At 37.3% G+C, this 26,879-nt stretch overlaps 1 protein-coding gene across 1 annotated transcript in view; it reads right to left on the bottom strand.

Annotated features, from left to right (window-relative positions):
• The window catches only part of LOC141292083 (uncharacterized), a 107,366-nt gene extending 80,837 nt beyond the window's left edge, over nucleotides 1–26,529 (bottom strand). The window contains exons 1-5 of the mRNA XM_073824045.1: nucleotides 26,278–26,529; nucleotides 23,352–23,452; nucleotides 20,319–20,374; nucleotides 11,688–11,861; nucleotides 3,566–3,673 (exon numbers count right to left, since the gene is read on the bottom strand). Of these exons, the coding sequence (XP_073680146.1) occupies nucleotides 3,566–3,673; nucleotides 11,688–11,861; nucleotides 20,319–20,374; nucleotides 23,352–23,452; nucleotides 26,278–26,529 (691 nt within the window). The remainder of the gene's footprint in view (nucleotides 1–3,565; nucleotides 3,674–11,687; nucleotides 11,862–20,318; nucleotides 20,375–23,351; nucleotides 23,453–26,277) is intronic.
• Nucleotides 26,530–26,879: the final 350 nt, after the last annotated feature.

Below are 26,879 nucleotides of genomic sequence, written 5' to 3' on the forward strand. Positions count from 1 at the left end.
TTTGTTTATTTTATTTTTTTTTATTTTTATACCACGCCTCCCAAAGAAAGAAAAAAATCTGTCAGGCTGCATTTGAAAAACAAAAACAAAAAAACTATATATTTTTAAAGGATTTTTACATTTATTACAATTTTTTTTTTTTTTTTACAGTTTTATTTTAGCTCACTATTTTCATTACTGATTATTTACAAATATTTACATTATTTAAACTGTAACAGTTAAGGTATCTTTCAACAAAGAGATACATTAAACATCCAAAAAAACTTTGTATTTAACATGCAATGTAGTGAGGTTTTATCACAACAACTTAGCATACTATCATGTGATTCACGTCAGTGTGCATGCAGAAAACAGTATGCATTATACGTTGTATATCGTGCAGTATGTAATAACACAGTAAACTAAGCCATTCTGCCCACAAAACCACAAACGTGTCATTAGTAACCTAAAGCACCATCAGAACGACCAACCACAGCACAGCAAACCCAGCCAAGTGTTTCATGTGTTTAGAGGTCGGCTGACCATACAAACACTGGATACACTGTCACACAGTCACACACACACACACACACACACACACACACACACACACACACACACACACAACCTTTTCACTCTCTCTGGTGGAGATATGGAGTGAAGACCACACACAGTTCACAGTCCGCTGTGTGACAGGCTTTAAATGCTCAAACGCACATATACATACATGGTAAAGTGTTTGTGTGTGTTTAAATTATCAAATTTGAGGAACAATTTCATTGTCTGCAAATCACCTCCAGCTGTAGTCTGTTAAAATCACTCGAGAAACACACACATCACTGGTCATTATCTTAAGCACGTCTTATTTACATGAAGAGAGAGTGACAGGATGAAGCAGACAGACGGTGTTTATCATGAGCGCTCGCTCTGATTCTGATCAGGTCAGTCTGATTTAGTCTAAGAGAAGATGGCGCTGAGATGCTGCAGAGCGTTTACATTTTTCCTTGAGGTATTTATATGAAAGTCTGTCTGTTCATTTCACTGCCGCTCGTGAAGAGCGACTAAAAAGAATTTTTGGATCTAAAATAAGCAACTTTAAAACTGAAGTGTGTCATTTTTGACCCTATTTGCTTTTAAATACACATTCCTGGTCCAATTCTGAATGATTCAATGGTGCACATTGCTTTAAAACAAAACACTTTTTGCCTTAATAATCTTTCATTACAATGCATCATCTTTCTCATCCTCTGAAATTATTTTAGATCATGTTAATTATTAGATATTTAGTCATTGTTTTAGCAAAGTCTCATTCGTTTGGCTTTATGTAACGCCCCCTTTTAATGGTCCAATCAATTTCCAGATGGCTGAAATCAAGCCCCACCCCTCATTTTTGTTAAATATCCTCTTTGACATACATTAGAAATAGCAATCATGTGAAGTAATGATCAACTGACTTTCTCTGACAATTTTTATATTTAATAAAATAATATTATTATTGTTTTTACAAATATTTATAATATTTCTCTGACAGTTTGTTATTAAATAAAAAAATACATTTTTGCTAATATTGTAATATTTTTTTAATATAGCATATAGTATAAAAATGTGTTATATTAAAATAAACAATAAATAAATAGAATAAAAATAATATTTTAATAAATAAATGTAAACAAATTTTATTAATAATAATAAATAAATATTATTGTATGCAACATACAAATATTATAATTATTATTAAAAACATTTATAATAATGTTTGCTGTATTAAGGCATCCCTGTAGCTCAAACAGTAGAGCATTGCATTAGCAACTGACTTTCTCTGACAGTTTTTTATTAAAAAAAAAAATACATTTTTGTTAATATTTTTTTAAAATATAGCATATTGTATAAAAAAGCTATATTAAAATAAACAATAAATAAATAGAATAAAAATATATTTTAATAAATAAATACATTTAAATAAATATTATAAATAATAATAATAAATAAATAAATAATACATATGTTTTAATTGTATATAGTATAAAAATATATATATATTAAAATAATAGATAAATATTAATATATGCAACATTATAAATACTATTATATGTAAATGTGGCATTAGCAACTGACTTTCTCTGACTTTTCTCTTTTTATTAAATAAAATACATTTTGCTAATAATGTAAAAAAAATGTATATAGTATAAAAATGTACATTACATAAAATAATACATAAATATTATTATTATTATTATTATTATTACAAATATTTATAATCATTTTATTTTGTATTATGGCATTCCTGTAGCTCAATTCCCAAGAAATGCATAAACTTAATAAAATATGAACTATGAATGCAACATAAGTTGCAATATATAAAAGTGTCTTCCAAATGCATAAATGTAAATGTAAATCAAATGTATGAATGAAAGTTATAATAAAGTGCTACTGAACAAACTATAAAATGTTTAGGAATGGCATCGAAGAAAGAAAATCATGCACATTATGACTATAATAATAAACACATGCAACTAATCTAATTAGCAATATTACAAAATGAATTCACATTCAACACATAGAAACAACAATATAGTAATTCAAAGCAGATTTTGCTGTTTAATGTTGTTTCTAGACATTACCAAAGACTGTAACTTCAGACTATTTGATTTTAGTGCGAATCATTTCACACTATTTGTAAATCTGCCTATTTTGGCAGCTCATCCAATTGACTTTGGCAAGCCTCAGATAAAAGTATAAATGTAATATCAACAGACAAGATCATGTAAACACATTTTACTAGTACACATCATCACAAACGGCACACTATAATCAGAGATGCGCGCTTATTTTAGCCATACGCTTTAAAATTACACATCAGCTGCCATAATTAAACCGATTACACTATAATGACATTCTTCTTAGTTTTTTGTCTAAGTGATAAGCACCTGTGGAAATGGCTAAGACAGACAGAGGCGTCAGAGATGCGAATCGCTGAACCACTTTGAGGTTCTCTGGTTAGCCAAAGATATTCGACCATCCCTGTCAAAGTAGCACTGAGGTTTGCCAAGGTGAAACACATCGCTATGGTTTAACGATAAAGGAATGTTTTAAGGTAAACCAAGGGCTTCCCCAAAATGAGATGTTTTATATACATATATATATATATATATATATATATATATATATAGGTCTTGAAATGACACTCTTTAACAGTTCGATGATGATGCGGTGTGTCAATCAAAAAAGCTTCAATTATACTTAGCAAGCAGATTACATTTTGTAATCATTTATCAAGCTATGAAAATGAAAACCATGCCTGAACTTCACCGTTAAATAGTAATTAATGTTGTAATAGTCTGTAATATGAAGGTTTGTCCACACATTTACTGTACAAAAAGACCAAACGCTTTGCTATAGTGTGTATATATTAAACTATCTCTCATGTAAACACACCCAGATGCTGGTAGTATCAACATTTAGGGGGAAAAAACCTGAGCGCTTGCAGGCAGAGCTAATATTTACCTCTGTAAGCATTAGCTACGGGTCAAACACCCATAGAAGTATATATATATTTTTCTAAGGATGTTTAGGGAGGAAGCTGTACATGGAGGCGATGTTGCAGCTGTTTTTCCACACAAGGAAAAACCCCACAGCAGGGAACCAAGACCTGCAGACACACTGTGACCCAGTAACCCACTTACAGAGTACAGCACTGAAAAAAAGCCAGAGAACTTAATTATACAGCACCACTCTTATAACACAGTGCTTTTTGTAGCACATTTTGCTGTTAGGACTAAATCTATTCATTATAGGTGCAGTTTGGGATTGGTAGGATTTTTTTTATTATTTTGGAAATGTCTCTTATGCTCACCAAGGCTGTATATATTTGATTATAAATACAGTAAAAACTGTGAAATAGTATTACAATTTAAAATAAGTGTTTTCTATTACAGCGTATTTTTGTGAGTCAAAGTTGAATTTTCAGCATCACGTGATCCTTCAGAAATCATTCTAATAAGCTGATTGGCTGCTTAAGAAACATATCAAATTTCAAATGTCTTTTTTTAGTGTTACTTTTTTCAGGATTCTTTGATGAATAGATTTGAAATAGAAATATGTGACCCTGGACCACAAAACCAGTCATAAGGTTAAATTTTACAAAACTGAGATATATACATCATATGAAAGCTCAATAAATAAGCTTTCTATTGATGTATGGTTTGTTAGGATAGGACAATATTTGGCTGAGATACATCTATTTGAAAATCTGAAATCTAAGGGTGCAAAAAAATCAAAATACTGAGAAAATCACCTTTAAAGTTGTCCAAATTAAGTTCTTAGCAATGCATATTACTAATCAAAAATTACATTTTGATAGGTTTACAGTAGGAATTTTACAAAAAATCTTCATGGAACACGATCTTTACTTAATTTGACATAAAAGAAAAATCAATAATTTTGACCCATACAATGTATTTTTGGCTATTGCTACAAATATACCCCAGTGACTTAAGACTGGTTTTGTGGTCCAGGGTCACATATTTTGTAACACTACCAATGTTTTACTGTCACTTTTGATCAATTCAAAGCTAAATAAATGCTTTTATGTTCTAATTGGAACCTTGAATTAATTCTCAGTGGTGACTAAGAACTAGAACTAAAATAAACCAAATTTATTTAAAAATAAAAAAGGTAGTTCTGACTGATTGAATGTTCAAAGTTTTAAATTTTACATTAATGCACCAAATTGCCTAGAGAGACAAATAAATTATATTAACTAATAGAAAATGTTGATTCTTATTCATTTCAAAATTTACTAACCATTGGTGCCTTTTATTGCTGTTGCTGCAATTTTAAAAAAGCAATAATCAACTCAAAGCAGGGCAATAAAGTGATTTTGCTACAGTTAAACTGCCCACTGTTCTTCAGAAAAATCCTTCAGGTCCCACAAATTCTTTGGTTGTCCAGCATTTCTGTGTATTTGAACCCTTTCCCAACAATTCTCACTGGTGTTCCAGAGGGAAAAACCATGCATTAAGAGCTGGGGGGTGAAAACTTTTGAACAGAATGGAGATGTGTACATTTTTCTAATTTTGCCTAAATATATATATTTTTTTTTTTTTTCATTTAATACTGCCCTTCAGAGGCTACAGAAGATAGCTACAAGTTTCCAAGAAGACAAAATAAGCTACATTTACTTACTGATCCTGATCTTAAAATTCAAAAAGTTTTCACCCCCAGCTCTTAATGCATGTTTTTTCCTTCTGGAGCATCGGCTTGCATTTGAACCTTTTGTAATAGTTGCATATGAGTCCCTCAGTTGTCCTCAGTGTGAAAAGATGGATCTCAGAATTATACAGTCATTGTTGGAAAGGGTTCAAATACACAAAAATGCTGAAAAACCAAAGAATTTGTGGGACCTGAAGGATTTTTCTGATGAACAGCAGACAGTTTAACTGTTCAGGACAAACAAGGGACTTATAAACAACTATCACTAAACAAAAAACACAGCTGTGGATTCATTCAGGTAACAACACAGTATTCAGAATCAAGGGGATGTAAACTTTTGAACCGGGTCATTTTTATAAATTCAACTATTATTTTCTTTTGTGGACGATATGTAAACATCTATTATGTGAGGTATCATATTCAGGTCAGTACTAAATAAACAATAACATGCATTTTGTACAATCCCTCTTATTTTGCTAAATCAGATTCTGAAAGGGGGATGTAAACTTACTGTATGACCTCAACTGTATGTGTGTGCACATATGTAAACCGTAAGTGAATTTGATGTTTTACAACATGTTTTATAGCTCAAGTTAAGTGGAATCTATCAACATCCTGTAAAATGTCATGTTAAAAATCACCCACACATAGAGGACCTGCTCAGGTGAAGCACTGGGGTTCACCTTACAGCTATTCAGCAGGCGTGTTTACACTGTGTGTGTGTGTGTGTGTGTGTGTGTTTACCCTCTTAAAGACCCGTCCCAGAGGGACACAAACATCACCTGTTGAGATTTACTCTGTCACCGCATGTTTCCCTCTGCAAACACCCTACAGACCGCAACTCAGGTGTGAGGAAACACTCCCATTCATAAAGGCGCACTTATTAAAAGAACCAGTTCCTAAACATACATTGCCACACACACACATTTCCTGAGATCATTATAATCAGACAAAAAATGTCAGCGATTAAAATAGACAGGAAATAAGCATAAATCAAATGAAATAAATCTAATCTCTCCATCTGTCTCAGCATTAAACGTGAAGGGTTTCAGTGCCAACTTTTAATTACACTTTGACAGCAAAACAGATGCCACGCAAACACACACACACACACACTCGGTCTCAAACTGAAAAACACATCAAAACATCCAAATCTTAAACCACATACAAAAACCACACTGCTTTACTTACTGCACAACACACATCAAGAAATCCTGTTCTCATCTGACGCTGTTTTGGAAAGCTGCCCAAGATAAAGGCGACAAAAAATTCTAAAAGATACTAAAAGTTGGTGAAATAGATGCAAAGCACTAATGTGATGAAGTTAACATTGTAAATATGCATACTGTAGCATAACTCACACTTAAACTTTTACCAAACGCCCCAGTTGAGAACGTAACAGGTCAAAACTTGACTGTTTGATCACTTTATAAACGTTTAAGCTTCCCAAAAGCTCATTAAACCAAATCATACTGAATTAAAGAGCTTTACTGTAATGCTAATACTAGATTTGAATTTCCTGAAGGAAATAACTGTGCTTCCAAAGCCGCAAGAAAAATGTGAACATTTTAGGCAGGTCTACATTTGTACAAATTCAGTTTTGGTTTGTACAAAGACAGACACAGATTTAAAAAGACCCACTGCAATTTTATAAGCAAATAAATGCAATATATACTCACATAAGAATATTATATGCACTACTGTTTAAATGTTTGGGGTTGGTACGTTTTTTTAACTAAGATGTTAATCACTGAAATATGCTCACCATAGCTGCATACAGTAATATTATGAAATATTATTACATTTTAAAATAGCTACTTTTCTGTTTGAAAATGTTTTCAAATGTAATTTATTCCTGTGATGCAAAGCTGATTTTTCATGTCACATGATCCATCAGAAATCATTCTAATATACTGATTTGCTGTTCAGAAACAATTATCAATGACAAAAAACAGCCGTGCTGCTTAATACTTTTGTTTTACATTAGTTTTCTATTATTTGATGAATATAAAGATAAAAAAAACATCATTTATTTGAAATACGAATATCTTTACTGTCACTATTGATCAGTTTAATGCAGCCTTGCTGACTAGATTTCTTTGACTTATCGTCCCAAAATCGTAAACAGTAATGTATAAACACTAAGGTCGAGTCTAAATAGAAAGCACATCTAAGGTTGAAATTATAGACGAAACTAATTCAGATGGAGTCTCTGTGTGTAATTTTGTTGCCACTAAACCTCTTTTGCGGTTGACCTCTGACTAAGGACGGGTAATTAACGATGAGCCCATCACACGATCCAAGCTTGCATCTCCATCACAGCATCATGAGAATCCAACAAATTCTCAGTATTCAGCACAGAATGATGTTTAGTTTCAGCCCATCGGCTCTGAGCCTCAGCTCTGCCGGGGTCACTGAGGTCATTCGGTTTAAAATGAATCATCCTTTCTGACCTCCACTTGAGCATGACATGCAAATTCTTTCAATATGCATCCAGGGTTGAGAAACAGTTTGGACCTTCCCCACTGGATTTGGCTGAGTCTGGTTGTGTAGCTGCTCTTGAATACACAATCAGACATTAGCAAACACACACAGGAAGGTGAAAGGAGGAGACACAGGAAGACAGTTGGCAAGACCAATTCTTTTTGTCTCTCTCTCATTCTCTCTTTTCCTCAGACAGTGAGCAGACTGACTTATTATTTTTAATCACAAGACAACAGGAAATGGATGAGATAAGAGAACGACACGCACATATTTATTCGCCAGACATGAAGTTCATGCGTTTATATTTTTTCTGAACCCCTGACCTTAAGTAAGAACATGCTACACAAACCCTAGTTGACACATGTGTGACCCTGGACCACAAAACCAGTCCTAAGTAGCATGGATATATTTGTAGCAATAACCAACAACACATTGTATAGGTCAAAATTATCGATTTTTCTTTTATGCCAAAAATTTCCCATGAAGGCATTCTGTAAATGTCCTACCGTAAATATATCAAAACTTAATTTTTGATTAGTAATATGCATTGCTAACAACTTCATTTGGACAACTTTAAAGGCGATTTTCACCCTCAGATTCTAGATTTTCAAATAGTTGTATCTCGGCCAAATTCTGTCTAAACAAACCATACATCAATGGAAAGCTTATTTATTCAGATTTCATATGATGTATAAATCTCAGTTTTAAAAAACGGACCCTTATGACTGGTTTTGTGGTCCTGGGTCACATATAGAGTATTAATCATTGTGTTGTATTAATCAACATAAATAACAGAGCCAACCAGCACAAAATTCACTATTATAGTAAAAGAGGAACAAGATACAGTCCAGAACACATGTATGTGTGTGTGTCGCTCTCTCACACAGATAACAGTGTGACTCTGTTAGATGGAAAAATTGACTCAATGCAGTATCAGTGCTACACAATCAAACTTCTCTCATCTTGTCGTTTTTCAAACAAATTCAACATTCACATATACAAAAATAGATTTTTCCTGACTATTTTCATCTCAGTGATCAAAAGTGACAGTTCAAAAAAATTAATTGTTATTTTTGTTATCTTTGCGCATAAAAAGTATCCTGTAGCTTTATAACATTACGGTTAAACCCCTGACGTCACATGGACTATTTTAACTATTTTACTACCTTTCTAGGCCTTGAACATGTCAGTTGTGTTGCTGTCTACGCAGGGTCATGAAAACTCTTGGAATTCATCAATAATATCTTAATTTGTGTTCCAAAGATGAATGAAGCTCTTAAGGGCTTGAGCGAAAAGGGTGAGTAATTAATGTCAGAATTTTCATTTTTAGATGAACTATACCTTTAAAAGAGACCTATTATGCCTCTTTTTACAATATGTGGTGTCCTCAGAATGTGTCTGTGAAGTTTCAGCTCAAAATACCCCACAGATCATTTATTATATCATTTTGAAAATGCCTATCTTGAACACTGTTTTCGTGCATGTCTCTTTCTCTTTTCTTTTATTTATGTCACCTAACATAATGTAGTTTCAGCCTCAGACGTCACGCCCACGGAACGTTGGCTAAACGTCTGATGCATATGGTACACTTAACTGGAAACACTTCAGGAATGTCGATGTCGTCATCTGATTAGTTGAATTTGATCGGATTTCCGGTTGACGCGAGTGTCGCGTTTATTTTCGGTCCGCCGGGAAACAAAGCGCAGACTGATTTACTCTGGTGTTTTGTTAATAGGTGCTTATGCATACGCCATTGTTGTTATACAACGTTCGCGAACAAATTACTGACTTACTGCTTGTTCTCCCTCTTCTTATTTAACTTTCAATGCCGTTTATTTCAGTGACTGCACCTGACTTGTTGCACGCCAGTCTGTTGTTGTGGGGGCATTTTCACGCCCCGAAACGTGACCCTGAACGAAACGAACTGTGATTGGTTGTTTGACATGTCGGTCAAACGGCCTTATGGGCGGCCTTGGCCAATTAAAGCTTCCATGAATTCCAGACCTTCAGCCGTCAGTCTGAAGGTCTGGCTACGCGAGACTAAACATAGTGTAACGCCACGCCAGCAGAGGGAGCCCTTACCCACACTGACTGTTGCTGCTCCCTCTGCTGCCTCGTTGGTTACTTCCTGTTTGGTGGCCATTTAAGGAGGCCTACACCAAACAGGCCCCGTGAGTCAGTGTGGGTAAGGGCTCCCTCTGCTGGCGTGGCGTTTCACATAGTCACTATAACGTATTTGCACTAATAGTCACAGCTAATAGACTAAATTTCCCTCAACGCAACATTCTCACCCAGACCCAAAAGGATTTTAGTTTCTTTACCAAATGTTACTGCATATCTAAAGCACATCTGGATTGAGTGAAGCATCTGATGGTTACAGCGGTTCTGTGGAATGGATTCTGAAGCGAGACAGGTTTCAAGTGTTCTAGGATGCCTAGAATGTTCCTTATATCAGAAACATATGCGGCATTCAACTACAAAACCACATCAGACCGTCATGACGGAAAAACCACTCGCATACGCTGCTACCTCAGACCAATTTGTGAGAATCTGACCCTGAATCAGACCCTGAAAAGGTGTAGGTCACTGATTTAAAGCATGCGGGGATGTCATTGTTAATCGAGGCGCAGCTTTACAGTGGCATTTGATTCTGACACATTTCAGCGGTTTGGAGGCGTTTCAGGAAAATGTAAGATCTGTGAAGCAATGACTTCAGAGAGAGAGACTGTTTCTGAAACACATCCCTCATCAAGCACATTGTTTGGTTCAAACCCAGAGGGACACTGAGTGTGTGTGTTTAGCTTTTCTAAAGAAATGTGAATGCTAAAAACACAGAAGACACTAGGATGTTCTTGTGGTTGCTATGGTGTTGCTATGTAGTTACTAAGTTGTTCTAAGTTTTCATCAGGACATTGCTATGTGGTTGGCCAGGGTGTCGCTATGTGGTTGCTATGGTGTTGCTATGTGGTTACTAAGTTGTTCTAAGTTTTCATCAGGACATTGCTATGTGGTTGGCCAAGGTGTTGCTATGTGGTTGCTATTGTGTTTCGAATGATCACCATAAATTTACATTTACATTTATTCATTTAGCAGACACTTTTGTCACCAAAGTGTTGCTATGTGGTTGCTAAGGTGTTCTGGCCAGGGTGTTGCTATGTGGTGACAAGGCTGTTTTAGGTACTGATCAGGGCATTGCTATGTGGTTGCTAAGTTGTTTTAACCAGGGTGTTGCTATGTAGTTGCTAATATGTACTTGGAGCTTATGAGGGTGTTTCTATGTGATTGCTAGGGTGTTCTGGCCAGCGCACTGCTATATGGAGTTTTGGATGGTCACCGAGGTGTTGCTATGTGGTTGCTAAGGTGCTCTGGCCAGGCTGTTGCTATGTGGTTACTAAGGTGTTCTGGGTGCCTGTCAGGGCATTGCTATGTGGTCGCTAAGGTGTTATGGCCAGGTTGTTTGCTATTTAGTTACTAAGGTGTTTTGCCTGTTGCTATGTGGTGACAAGGCTGTTCTAGGTACTGATCAGGGCATTGCTATGTAGTTGCTAAGGTGTACTCGGCATTTGTCAGAGCGATGCTATGTGGTTTCTAGAGTGTATCTATGTGGTTGCTAAGGTGTTCTGACCAGGGTGTTACTATGTGGTTGCTAAGAGGTTCTTGGTGTTTGTCAGGGTGTTGCTATGTGGTTACTAAGATGGTCTAACTAAGTTGTTGCTATGTGGTTGCTGCAATGTTTATGGGTGCTCGCCAGAACATTGCTACAGTATGTGGTTGATAGGGTCTACTGAGTGTTTCCAGGGCATTGCTAAGCAGTTGCTAACATATTTTGAGTGCTTGTCAGCACATTGCTAAGTGGTTGGTTGTGTATTCTAGTGAACTGTTGCTATGGTGTTCTGAATGGCTGTTATTGGTTGCTGTGTGGCTAGGGTGTTCTGAATGGTTGTTAGCACACTTCTATGGTATTGAATTGCTATCCTGTTGTTCTGAGAGGCTGTTAGGAGGCCCATGCTAACAGTTTAATGATAGGTCGAACTGAGTGATTGACAGCTCCTCAACCAACAGCAGCCATTCAAGTGGGAGGAGTGTCCTGTAGGTACACGAATGGTGATGGCCATCTATAATACAAACTAAGTTCTTCTGCAAGCAGGAGGTCACTGTCCACCAGTTGATCTTTGACCTGGACAGAGCTGTAATAAGAAGGAGTGCAGGGTTCAGAGGGCAAACGGGTAAAAATGCAGGTATTCCGTCCAGGTGCTTTGAGCTTCTTACATGGCTTAAGTTTATTTCCTGTCTTTCGGCATGCAATTATACTTATTTATATATTTTCTTCAGTCGCTCTCTCTCTTTCAGTGGGCTTTGAAGTGCACCATAATAGTATGGTTTGGTTAGACTTTGTGGTGTTCACTGGTTTCCACTAACTAGAGCAGCAATCAACAACTGCCTGATTCAGCAAAAACCATTTAATCTTTCTGCATTCACATTCACACACACACACACACACACACACACACACACACACACACACACACACACAAACTTATACACTTTTCATTAGATTTGATTGTCTAATAAAGTGAAAATAGCTTCTCTTTCAGTAGAGCATGTGTGAAGTTTTTCCGTGTTGAACAGCTCACGTTCACTGACTGAATGGCTGGCTGGAGTTCAGCATGTGCATTAGACACTGGAAACCATGACTCATGTGGTGTTGTACCACAACTCAATCACCCACACAATTCATGCACAAATGTATCCAATTTCATCAGTACACACAGGAACAAATGCACACTTAGGAGAAAGCAGCATGCATCCCGTTCCGTGAAATAACACACACTTTTATTACAACAGAGACACCTCTCACACATGAATTAAAAGCAACAGAACAATCAAACTCAACTACAACTTTATCCAAACTCACAAAAAACAGCTTCATGCTAAGATTAAAGCAGACTGACCCGAACAAAACTTCAGCACAACAAAAGTACTGAGACTATACTATCTGGTGAAAACACTACGGTGTTTTGATATCAATTATGTGACTGAATGATTACCATATTAGCATATTGCATGTTCAAACAAAGTATTACCATGGTAATTTGCACAAAAATAAGGTAAAAAAGCATGGTACAAAGTATTACCAGAATAACAAAGCAAAGTATTACCGTGGTAAATATCCATAAAGCATGGTATAATCATGGTACATGCAAAAGCACAGTTTTACCATTGTATTGAGTACAAAAAAGACATGGTATTACCAGAACAACATCTACAAAAAGTATGGTATTACAATGGTAAATGTTCAAAAAGCATGGCATTACCATGGAGAATTTCCAAAAAGCATGGTATAATCATGCTACATGTAAAAGCAAAGGATTAACATGGTATCATGTACAAAAAACATGTTATTGCCAGGATAAATTTTACAAAAAGTATGGTATTACCATGGTAAAGGCCCAAAAAGCATGCTATTATCATGGTACATGTAAAAACCCAGTATCACTATGCTACGGTATTACCAGGATAACATCTACAAAAATATGGTGTTACCATGGTAAATGTCTAAAAAGCAATGTATTACCATGGTACGTGTATAAGCAAAGGATTACCATGGTATCACGTACAAAAAACAAGGTATTACCATGATAACATCTACAAAAATTATACTACTATCATGGTAACTGTTCAAAAGCATGGTATAATTATGGTACATGTAAAAGCACAGTATTGCTATGATATCATGTGCAAAAAACATGGTATTATCTTGATAACATCTACAAAAATGATGGTATTACCATGGTAAATGTCCAAAAAGCATGGTATAAGTGTTACATGAAAAAGCACAGGATTTCCATGGTATCATGTACAAAACAACATGGTATTACCAGACTGACATGCACAAAAAGCATAGTATACAGGGTAACATACAAAACCAATGTCATAAATGCTAAAAAAAAAAAAAAAAAAAAAACATAAAACAGATCATCAAAAATATCATCAGTTTCATTAACATAACTTCAGTCATATGCTACACGACATATAGTATATCGCCAGATTATTACAACTCAGGAACAAAAGCCTCTCTGTCCTGCGCTGAAGCGTGAGTGAAGTGTGTGTGTGTGTGTGTGTGTGTGTGTGTGTGTGTAAGTGTGTGTGTTTAATTCTTTCTGGAGAGAGCTGAACGTTTCTGTGGTTTTTGTGGCCGGTTCATTATGTGCTACTGCAGAGAGAGAGAGAGAGAGAGAGAGAGAGAGAAAGAGAAAGAGAGAGAGAGACTATTTTATATTCTCAGTATGAGGCCAGTGGAAGGAATGTCAGCTTTCCGCGCACCACTCCAGAATCCTTAAGTTCTTCTCGCATGTCTGGACCTGCAGGGTTCCCTAAACATCTCATGAATAACCCACAGAACATTATTAATCAGTCATTACCGGCTCCACGTATCAGTAACCCTGCAGGTATTGACAGAACACAAAACCGTTCATTTGGATGAGTGTATTCCAGGTGTGCAGGGTCAACAGGGTGCTGATGATGTCACTGTACTGTTTCGTATTGGATGCACGGCACAAAATTGCTCGCTAGAGTATTTGTGCATTTCATGTGCACTAGGTGCAAATCTGGTACATTTGATGGTCATTTCTCATCAAAATAAATACATTTTAGTATAGCAATTTTAGTATAGCAAAGCTTTGTAAAAGACTTAAAGGGATAGTTCACCTAAAAATGAAAATTTGATGTTTATCTGCTTACCCCCAGGGCATCCAAGATGTAGGTGACTTTGTTTCTTCAGCAGAACACAAACAAAGATTTTTAGCGAAAACCGGTGCAGTCTGTCAGCCAAAAAATGTGAGTAGATGGGCACCAGACCTGTCGCATGTATACAGCACTCATTGCTTACACAGTGCACAGAGATTGTGGGTATAGTGGCTATTCAAAATGGTAATTACTTGCACTTATCCTGATTGTTGATTTAAAGCTAAAAGATTACTTATCCGGGACCTTACGGCGTTTGCTTATACTATGCCAGAGCGTACACGTGTAACAAGCCGGATGAAAAGCTCATGCTCATGACAGTTGGATGTGGCTGTGTATCAAAGGTAAAAAATGATATAAATACTGTTCAGTTTCTCACAAAAATGATTGTTTCGTGTCTTAGGACATCATTGTATCGTCACAAGTCGTAGGGTGTAATTTGGATTTGCCTGTGCATGTTTTTGTTTACTTTTAAAGGTCTGGTGCCCATCCACTTCCATTATTTGGCTGACTGACTGCATCAGTTTTCGTTAAAAATCTTCGTTTGTGTTCTTCTGAAAAAACATAGTCACCTACATCTTGGATGCCCTGGGGGTAAGCAGGTAAACATCAAATTTTCATTTTTGGGCGAACTATCCCTTTAAACCCACACACGTGAGAGAGTCAAGCATGTGACCTTTAGCGTACTGCTCAAATGAAGCATTACTGGACCAACTGCTGCCCTCAAGTGATTCCTCATCCACAGGATAATCAAAACCTTATGAAAGCTCAAAGAGGCTTTGAAAGCTCATGTGTACTGACAAACTACAGTAGTTATAGTTTCCACAAAAATACCATAATTACTACAGTTATTGTTTCTATAATTGTGGTAAATTTGTATTTGTGACTACTGAAAAGAAAGCATGCAAAACAACAAACACTGTTAGAAGGAGATCCCTAATCTTGCAATAACAATAGAGCAGGAACTAAGGCGTTTTAGCTGAAACTATGCCTATCACAGTACATTTTAGTGAGCAAATAGCAAATGTCCCTAATTGTGGGTCATTATTTGGACGAGGGATGCAGACATCTGATGTTTGGTAGCGATGTGAACATCTGTGGCATTTCTGAGGCATATGAATGAACGTTTTGTCAGACAAAAAGTCTCTTCTTTCCATGAGATGGAGAGATACATCAGCAGTTACTCACATAAAATGCAATAAAGAGCAAAAGAGAGCTGTGTGTGTGTGCTGGTCATAAACCCCAGGCTATCCCATAATTCCGTTTCAAGGTCATGAATGTGGCATGTGAGATTTTAGGGTTCTTACAAGCCACAACAGAGGTCACCACACACACACACACACACACACACACTCACACACACACACACACACACAAAATGCACAATCACACTCAAGGACAAGTGATATTCATATAAACAGAAGTTTAAAGGGACAAAACGACAGGAAGTCACTAATTTTCAATGCACTTTGAAGTGACACGAGTGTCTGAGTCAGTCCACCGATAACATTACACAGCAAAAAATATTTTCCTTAATCAGAAATTATTTAATTTTGTCATGTTTTCCATACATTTCCAAACAAATTGTCACTAAAACTGTATATATACTGCAGATAAATAGATAGAAAGATTGTCTAAATATAATTTTTAATAACAATATAATATAGGATTACATCAATTTATATACATATTATATAATAATAAATAATTCTAAATTAACATTTCTAATTAGTCTCTAATTAATTAATTATTTTTAGATTTTTTTTTAGTATATATTATATATTTATATTCTCCTGGGGAAAGAAAAAAAATTAAAACATGAAGCAGATGATCATTTTTTGTAGTGTATGTCATCTGGCAGTAGTAACGCCATCACTCATTGACCTTCAGTGACAAAACCTCATAATGCAAAACACTCTTTTCATTGAGAACGTGTTAACGCAAAGACAAATTCTTTTTGAGATTGTTTACAGTGTTGGAATAACATTTCAAATACATTAAAGCAAAAACCTTGAACAACAGATGGACGTGTCCCACCCTTTCTTTCCATCTCACACATGCATTAACACAAATAAACAGCTATGCATGCATAAACCGGCAAAAAAACGTGTCAGGTCAGTGGGTCTATATGGGCACAACTGCTGAAAGAGCGAGATTTGTACACATATGAGCCGTTTTCTGATTGGTGTGAATTCAGTGCACGTTTTGCGACCCTCCATCTCACTCGAATCTGTGTGAGGAACGTGTATTTTTCTTCTGTCCTAATGAAACAGTATTTTATTCCTCTGCTGTTCCACAACGAGGGGAGGGAAAGAAACATCTGGAAGACATTTTTTCTTTTTCCCCCCGCTCTCTTTTCCCTCTTTTTCTCTGGGATCAGCAGACAACACAATGACGGCTATAGCTTCCAGATGTGAGAACACAAACTCTTGCTCTCACTCGCTCTTATTGCTTAAATCCCAAATGCCGAGAAATAAAAGAAAACCAGTGAAGCTGGTCCATATGTGGTTTCTGCTCCAAAAACACACGTATCCCATGATGCTCTGGGGTGCTCCAGTCATGCTGACACCCAGTTAGCGGCTCAAGCACAGGTATGTAGGGAATGTTATTCTAGAGGAAGTGTGTGCACATGTGTGAGCTTCATGACAGCCCAGGGGAACCTCAGGCCATCGCAGGGGTGCCAGACACACACACACACACACACACACACACACACACTGACCCCCCTCAATTAATCACAACAAAGCCTTAGCAAAGCCCAAACATGGCGTCCGTTTAAAAGCTCTGTGAAAGAGTCCATTCATACAGAACAGAGCAGACAGAAATACAATACTCAAAAACGTCAACTCTCAAACTCTGGGAACCAGAGATCTAAACACACACACACGCACGCATGGCAGACAACTGTGTGTGTGTGTGTGTGTGTGTGTGTGAGAGAGAGAGAGAGAGCAGCAGGGGTGGCGGGCTGTATCAAGACCAGGTGTAATCCAAAAGACTAAAGCCCTGTCCAACCCATTATGATACTGATACCACTAGACTGAAAACATGAGCAGAAACCTGTGCAAAATTCACCACTGTGGTGCTATGAGTTTGGCAAGGCGGTCTTAAGGTGATGACAGGATTAAGAATGTTGCTATGGGGTTTCTAGGGGGTTCTGTGTGGTAACTAGGGTGTTGCTATGTAGTGAGAATGTTGTTATGGGGTTTCTATTAGGGCTGCAACTAACGACTATTTTAATAGTCGACTAGTCACCGACTATTGAAACGATTAGTCGACTAATCGGATAATTATTCAATTTTTCTCAAATTTAGCATGAGATTGCTTTAATTATGTGGAAAATTATAGTAAACACAAGAAAGAAGGGGGTACTTCAATAAAAAATGCATATTTTGCTGCTGATAGGCCAATTCATACTAAAAGTAAATAAAAATGCCCTGTCTAAAACCAATTAGGCACAGTGCTCGGTCAGTACAGACATAAATGCATAAATTAAGAAACTCTATAATTTTTTTAATGGACAGGCACATTTGTTTTATAAGAAAAAATAAATTAAAATCAAGTAAACATTTTCTTCCTGTAAACCATCAGCAGCAATAAAACAGTAAACAAAAATGTATATCCAAAACAAAACGTATTGGCTTCCATGTTATTTAAATCTTACCGAGGCCAGCCAAACTCCGTTTCATTCAACTGTCCGACGTGCTTTCTCTTTAAATGTTCGTGCATCACAGAGGTGCTGCCGTGATGCGCAAGGACTGCTTTACAAACCATGCAGGTAATATTTTAATTCGCCGTAGCAGGCTAAAATGCTCCCAAACTTTACTCCTGTTTCATACATACTCAGTCTGCAGTGCGTCTACAGTCCGTGTGCGTTACGTATGCGGTGCAGAAGAAGCACAGACTTGTTTTGCTTTCACACAGAACGCGTTTGCAGTCCGTACATTGTGAACGTTCTAATCCGTTAACATGGGTGTGGAAAAAAAAAACGCACTGCAGACGGAGTATGTGTGAAACGGGCGTGTTTTGGTACGCGCAGCTGCTGCGTTGGACGCCGCCATTTCTGTATGTTATCGCTCAGCATAGAAGCTGCGTATGTGCGACTCTCGGCAGAAAGATGCCTCACTCGGTTGTCTGGCGACAACATCGACAATGAAATTCATTGTCGACTATTTCTATTATCGATTTTTGTCGACGACGTCGACGAATCGTTGCAGCCCTAGTTTCTATGGTGTTCTATGTGGTAACTAGGGTGTTGCTATGTAGTGAGACTGTTGCTATGGAGATTCTAGGGTGCTCTGTGTGGTTACTAGGGAGTTGCTACGTAGTGAGAATGTTGCTATGGGGTTTCTAGGGTGTTCTATGTGGTAACTAGGGTGTTGCTATTTAGTGAGCCTGTTGCTATGGAGATCTTAAGGTGTTCTGCATGGTTTCTAAGGAGTTACTATGTAGTGAGAATGTTGCTATGGGGTTTCTACGGTGTTCTACATGGCTATTAAGGAGTTGCTATGCAGTGAGAATCATATTATGGGGTTTCTAGAGTGTTCTATTTAGTTATTAGGTAGTTGCTATGCAGTGAGAATGTTCCTATGGGGTTTCTAATGTGTTCTGTGGTTACTAGGGAGTTGCTATGTACTGAGAATATTTCTATTGGGTTTCTAGGTATTCTATGTGGTTGTTAAGGAGCTATGATGCTATGAAGCTATGAAGTTACTAAGGTATTCTGAGAGGTTTTAGAATGTTCATGGGATTTACAGGGTGTTCTATTTTGTTACTAGGGAGTTGCTATTCAGTGAGAATGTTGCTATGGGGTTTCTGGGTATTCTATATGTTACTAGGGAGTTGCTATGCTTGAGAATGTGCTATAGGGTTTCAAGGGTGTTCTATGTGGATAATAAGGAGTTCCTATGCACTGAGAATGTTTCTGGGTTTCTGGTTATTCTATGGTTGTTGAAGAGTTTCTATGAAGTTGCTAAGGTGTTCTGGGGGGTTTTAGAAAGTCCATGGGATTTCTAGGGTGTTTTGTTTCATTACTAGGAAGTTGCTATGCGGTGATAATGATGCTATGGGGTTTCTAGGGTGTTCTGTGTGGTTAATAGGGAGTTGCTATGTAGTGAGAATCTTGCTATGGTGTTTCTAGGGTGATTACAAAGGTGTTGCTATGCAGTGAGAATGCTTCTTTTTGGTGTTTGGGTATTCTATGTGGTTGTTAAGGAGTTCCTATGCAGTTGCTAAAGTGTTCTGAGATGTTTGGAATGTTCCATGGGATTTCTAGGGTGTTTATGTGGTTGCTAGAAGGTTGCTTAGCAGCTGCTGAGATGTTCTGAGAGGTTTTCGAATGTTGCTATGGTCTTTCTCTGGTGTTCTGTGGTTACTAAGGTGTTGTTATGCAGGTGTTCTGAGAGGTTTTAAAATGTTGCAACAGAGGTTCTTTGGTATTCTATGTTGTTGCTACTTATTAGCATGTGGCCCACGGACAAGTCTCTATGGGATTTTTTTTCAATCATTCTATCATCTGCAAAAATTGTGCAATAGCATTCTGACAAGTTACATGATTTAAGGTTTAATTCAAGTCATGAACAGTGATGCATTACAAGCTAGAACATAATACTTAGTTTTTTAAAGAAAGTAAGCAGAGGACATTTATAATGTTACCTACTTTAAGTATAAAATTGGGTCACCATTTAAAGCCACTTTTTATGTCAAAACAACGTGAAATAGATCTCTGTCTCTGTCGGCACTTAAAGTGATGTGTTTTCCAGACGCTGTGTCTCGGGTGGAGCACTGTAAACCTCTGGGGTGGTCATAATCTGAAAGTCACCACCCACAGTATGCCACCTTTAACCTCTGACCCGGCGACCTCATCTCCTGTAGGTCTGCTGTCAATAACTACTATAACTCACCTTCTTTTCGCCCCTCAATCACTGTTTTTTTTTTCACTTTCCTCTGCCTTTTCTTTCTGAGACAGGCACATACATGCACAGTCCTAAACACTTCTCAACCTCCTTGCACACTAGAAGATTCACTTAGCAATTCAGACTATTTGATTCAGTAAACTAGTTCAGAAAATGATTCACTGATTCTTTTTACTCATCACTCAAATACTATTCAAATAAAAAAATATTTCAGTTGTAGATATTTACAGTTATTGCATTTTATAATTTATATATTTATTCATTTTATAAATAGTTCATTTATCTTTATTGCAATTTCATTTAAAAAGATCTATTGCTATCTCATCTTTAGTATATTTGATAAATGTAATGGACTCCAGCAACTCTAGTGAACTTTATGTTTGTTTAAACCCAGCAGACATGTTGGTCAGGGTTTGGTCCTCACGTCTGAAAAAGGCAATATCTTGTTTTTATAGTGTGTGAACCAAGACCTTGAAGGTTTCACCAACTATCACCCTCCCAAATGCGGCTTTAGATTGAAGGGAGACTTGAAACGCTTTCAATCATAAAACAATGCGACTCTAAAACACACGCTATAAAACCCAAACCACACAAACCAAGTGGGGAAAAAAAAACTTTACTTCTACATTTGGCCACAAAAACAGCACTGTCTAATACAGTACAAAACGTACAACAGTTCTGTCCTGTGATCCCAGAGCTGGACCTCCTACACACTGAAGGCAAGTACAGGGCCGAGGGCTGGTCAGGTCTGGTCTTTCGTAACGCACCCAAAATCATAACTGCTGACACGATAACTACTTCTGACATGGTAACTTAGAAGTTCACATACTTCTATAGACTTTTAAAAGTTCATACTGTGCTTTCAAAGGAAAAGTTCATGCAAATTTTAAGCAAGCCATCACAGCATACATAATATATAGTCATAAAATGATGGACTTATAGATGTTTGCAAAGAGTCCAAAAAATATGTGCTATGCATGCTACAAACCTATTTCAGCATACTACGCTATGACTTGGGGTGCACTAATCCTAATATTGAATACTACATAAGATTGATAGTATGTGGAAATTTGCATACTTTGAAGTATGTAGTGTGGTATCTGGATACCTACTGTAAAAGATGGGAAGTGAGATGCACTAATCTTAACTGCATGCTATATAAGATAAATAGTGTGTGAATAGATGCATACTACAAAACTTCATTGAAAATACAATAGAAAGTATGCAAAAAGATGTAAACACATATGCACACATATTCAACATACTATCTTTTGAGAGATGGACTAATCTTAATATTGTATCTGAGATAGATAATATGTGAACAGATGCATACAGCATACTATGACATCCAGTCACTTCTGACATACAATCATTTAGAATGTTTACTCTTAATCTTGCATACTATTTAAAATGGAGAGTATAAGACTAATGTATACTTTTAAAATCCATTGTATATACTATGCAATGCAGTCACTTCAAAAGTACTATGATTTGAGATGCATTCATTTTAATATTGCATGATTTATCAGATAGATAATATGCAAACAGATGCATACTTGCATACATCCAGTCACTACTGACATACTGTTTTCAGCATACTAAAAATTAGGCGGCTTACTCATAATTTTGCATCAAATTCGTATGAATAGCATGAGACTGATGCATAGATGCATACTTAGAAAATTGTAAACACTATGCAATCCAGTCACTTTTAACATACCATGATTTTAGTTAATCTAATCACTAATCTTAATATTGCATGCTATATCAAATAGATAGTATGTGAGCAGATACATACTCACATACTATGGCATCCAATCACTGTTGACATACTATTTCCTGCATACTATGATTTAGAGTGTTAGCTCTTAATCTTGCATATAATTTTATATGGCGAGCATGAGACTAATGCATACTTGGAAAATCTGTTGTAAGTAACTATGCAATCCATTCATTTTTGACATACTATGATTTAAGATGTACTAATTTTAATACTGCATGCTATATCAGATGCATACTTGCATACTATGGCATCCAGTCACTGTTGACATATTATTTTCTGCATACTATGATTTAGGAAGTTAACTCTTAATCTTGCATAAAATTTTATATGGTGAGCATGAGACTAACGCATACTTGGAAAATCTGTTGTAAGTAACTATGCAATCCATTCATTTTTGACATACTGTGATTTAAGATGTACTAATTTTAATACTGCATGCTATATCAGATGCATACTTGCATACTATGGCATCCAGTCACTGTTGACATATTATTTTCTGCATACTATGATTTAGGAAGTTAACTCTTAATCTTGCATAAAATTTTATATGGTGAGCATGAGACTAACGCATACTTGGAAAATCTGTTGTAAGTAACTATGCAATCCATTCATTTTTGACATACTGTGATTTAAGATGTACTAATTTTAATACTGCATGCTATATCAGATGCATACTTGCATACTATGGCATTTAGTCACTGTTGACATACAGTACTATTTTTTGCATACTATGATTTAGAAAGTTAACTGTTAATCTTGCAAACAATTTAATATGGTGAGCATGTGATTGATGCATACTTATGCAGTATGTGAATAGATGCATACTACAATATCCAGTCACTACTGACATAATACTTTCTGCATACTATGATTTATGAAGTCTTAATCTTGTATACTATTTAATATTGAGAGTATGATAATGATGCATACTTAGAAAATCCATCTTTAATAGTTTGCTGTTCAGCCAGGCACCTTTAACATTACATTTACTAATACACTATGTTCTGAAGTGTACTAATCTTAAGCTTCCACACTAATGTTCGATTAGGCGAGAAACCCTTCATCCTCTTCCTGTTGGAAATTGACTGGTACCTTTTACTAGCCAAAGGGAGACATGGCTTGTTCTGCTAATGGGAGCCATTGAGCCAAAGGCAACACGAATCAGATTTTTCCACAGCGTTAATATGATTCTCAGTGAATCAAATGCTGAATGAAGAATCAGGACAGCTGAAACAGACAGCTTGCTCTCATTACACGAGAAACATTTTTGAAAGGCTCCAAGGGTGTGAAAGTTTGGCTCCAAACGTTGCAGAGTTTCTCCTCTCACGGTTTTAAGGGTCTGCAGAACACAACAACAACAAGAGTAACCAAAACCAGAGACAAAACACGTGGGCAATAAAACAATAGTTACAACATGCCATTTGTTAAAAAGAATTCGTTTACTCTCAAAAGTGAAGCACACACCCTACAGGCTGAATGAGCAAGGCCGGTGTGCCGAGGGTGTTCGTAAAACGCTCATAAAACAGCACTAATGCAAGTAATAAAGCAGAATAGCCCTGCACAGGAAGTGCAGCAGCATCCCCATCAGCCATTTTTGCCTTTACAAGCTTCTATCTGTGATGTAACAGTTTCTGTATCCCATAACGCACTCAGCACGTAACTCTACAGACTGCATTCGGATAATCCCACCCACTGCATGACATCACCGTTAAACTCTTAAAAATAAAGGTTCCAAAAGGGTATTTTTGCAGTAATGCCATAGAAGAACCATTTTTGGTTCCCCCAAATCCTTTCAGTGAACAGTTCCTAAAAGAACCCTTTTGAAGAACATTTTGTGCATTTGAAAGGTTCCATAGATATTTGAGGTTCTTCATAGAACCACTGATGCCAATAAAGAACCTTTATTTTTAAGAGTGTAGACCACGTGTGGTGAAAGCAGTGAGCGATGCTGACTGATTCAGCTGCACGTCTCGATAAAATGCATCCCTGAGAGTCTGGCTGCGGATCAAGTCCACCATCTTTTCTGCATTACCCCGCTACACGTGTGCTGGAAGCATACAGAATTGAAGTACACTACATAGGGTTCACAGATGCATTTAGAACACAGCCCGAAGCATTCTAGGTTGTAAGGAACCAAACAACTAATACATTTTAGTCCATCTTTCTAGTGTAATTTACTCAACAGATGCACAGAGACAGATATAAAACAATCAATCAAGTCGATGATTCACTCTAATTAATTCAGCCTTGACTCGTGCAAGCAAAGGCGATTAAGCTGAGTGATTTAACAGTTACGATAGACTCTTAAACTTAAAATTAATGGCTCTCAAGTGCATCAAAAAAAACACTTTTGGCTGCTAAAACAAGTTTTCACACCATTTGACCAGTGAATTCCCATGATTTATCCAGATGTTCATGATTATGTTTATAAAAAAAAACAACTTCTGTTAAATATTTCAGAGCTTAACATAACCAGAAAGTAATTTATTTTAATTTCCATGACTTTTCCAGGTCTGGAACCCGCAGTTGCAGTTTTAAAATTCTAGGTTTTCCATGACTGGTTCTTTGGAGATTAACCTCTTGATTTTTCATTACAGGGTCTTCAAATCAGTGTTGTGCTTTCTGAGATCTTTAAAGCTCCAGTACATGATGGTTTCATAAAATCTTGAGAATAAAAAGCCAAATTATGGTTTTAATTAAAATCATGATTTCTTAGAGTGCATCTGCTAAGATTTACTAGATCATTGCCAAAATTTATTATTTATTGAATACTGTAAGTCAGCATGTTCTCAAGACGTTCCTGGACCAAAATGTTCTCAATAATTCCATCACTATAATGAGCAGCCAAGCGGCCATGACCAGACACGAAGCTAATCACACATGCTGAGCAGAATTTCCAACCCCCCTCCCTCGATCCCTCCTCCTCTTTTTCGCCCTCCAGCCTGAAGAAAGAGAGCGAGAGAAAGAGAGACGGAGAGAGAGAGAGGGGTACTCCCTGGGACAGGCTGGAGAAACGAGGAAGATGAGAACGAGAGATCATATCCTGTCTGCTTTGGCTCTGTCGTTACTGTACAAACCACAGATTCACGCTTGCAACTAATAAACTCCACACTATCAAATCTGACTGTGATACACAGAGCTTCATAATGACGCGACACTAAAAAGCAGATGTCAAACCATAGAAAGTTGGCTCGGCATATTGCATGTATGTAATTTGATAAATGCATGAAGTTGCTCTCTACATTAACTGTTCTACGTCGTCTCCTGGGTAACTCCCTCTTTAGTTTACAACATAATTGCGAGATTCACCTCGAGCATCTCTGATCTACCAGAGAAGAAACGCGGCGACTCCACCCTGACCCACTGATGTTCTTTATTACAGATCATCCGCCAGAAGCCAAAACATTAAGCATTTATTTACATTTATCTATGTGTCTTTTACCAAAAGCAACGTCAGAGAGGAGTCTCAAAGTGATGGGTTGGTTTTATGAGCCTATGGAAAAACATAAACTTCTCTCTGTCTCACTCGCTCCTGGTGTGTTTCTCATCCTGCATATTTTTCCAATTACGTTCTGCAGTCAGCGCGCCTGCTGGAGGAAAACTGCTTTCAGACAGATGCCCTAAAAAGCATGTGAAACATCTTCCAAAAAGTCTATCTAGGTTGTGCGGTTTATCTTCACACATCATAGTCTGAGACCAAAAGAGGTCCTGATGTGATACACCCTTAAAGATAAAGCTTCTTCAGTGGTTCCTCAAAGTTTCATGGTGAAGCATAAAAGGTTTTCTAAAGGAACTTTAGAAGTTCTGACTGAGAAGTTCTACCAATGACTTCTTAGCCTCTAGTTCTAGAAAACTATACTGTCTATGCTGCGAGAATTAGACAAAGCAAGAACCGTAAACAAAAGCAAAGAACCACTGAGGAACTTTTTTAGGTTTGCATATGAAATCCTGGAATTCAGATTTCTACTAAGACGTATTTTTTTTACTAATTTGCATAAGAATAGCGAGTGTTACACCAATTGAGAGAAGGGTAAACGAGTTGCATGCCACAGCATCACGATTTCCTCACGCAGTTGTTGCTTTGCACGGGAAAACTTCCCCTGATTCCGTTATTTGCCACTGCTTTAAAGATAACTTCGGACGTCCCTAGTTGAAAAATCCCACTCTAGGGCCCCCATCCCCTCCTCCGGCCATTCCAGTCCAGGGACAGCGGACTGACCGTGGAATGCGCTCGGGAAGGAGAAGCGCAGCCACGGGTGAGCGTGGCCCGTGGCACAAAGTAACAGTTTGGGAACAGCTGATTCGCCTCTTACCTGCGCTGACTCGTGAGGTGACAAACATCAGGAACGCTAGGAGTACCGACAGCCGCACCTCCTTAAACCTCCGCTTTACTTTCCATCTGATAGGTGTATCCATGACCACCTGCGCCTGTCCTGACGCGAAGACTTTGCTTATATTATTATAACAACTGATTGATATCAGGACAGAACCAGCAACCCAACAGTCCCGGAGAGAGAAAGCGCAAGAGCTCAAAGCCTCTCATGCAGCCATACGTTCTTAAAGTCCTGCGGGAGCATTCAGTGGATGGATAGATGGATGGATGGGGCACCTCTCTCCCTTCTTTTCCCTTCTGCTCTTTCCTTCCCTTCAGTGCGCTGCAGTGATGCCCCCGTCACTGAAACTTCGTGGAGCCAAAGTGGGAAAAAACTTCATTCACAGGGACTGTCAGTTACGCGGTGAGCGACCAATCAGAGAGCAGCGCCGAA

Source organism: Garra rufa, chromosome 19 (genome assembly GCF_049309525.1).
Source record: "Garra rufa chromosome 19, GarRuf1.0, whole genome shotgun sequence".
NCBI lineage: Eukaryota > Metazoa > Chordata > Actinopteri > Cypriniformes > Cyprinidae > Garra > Garra rufa.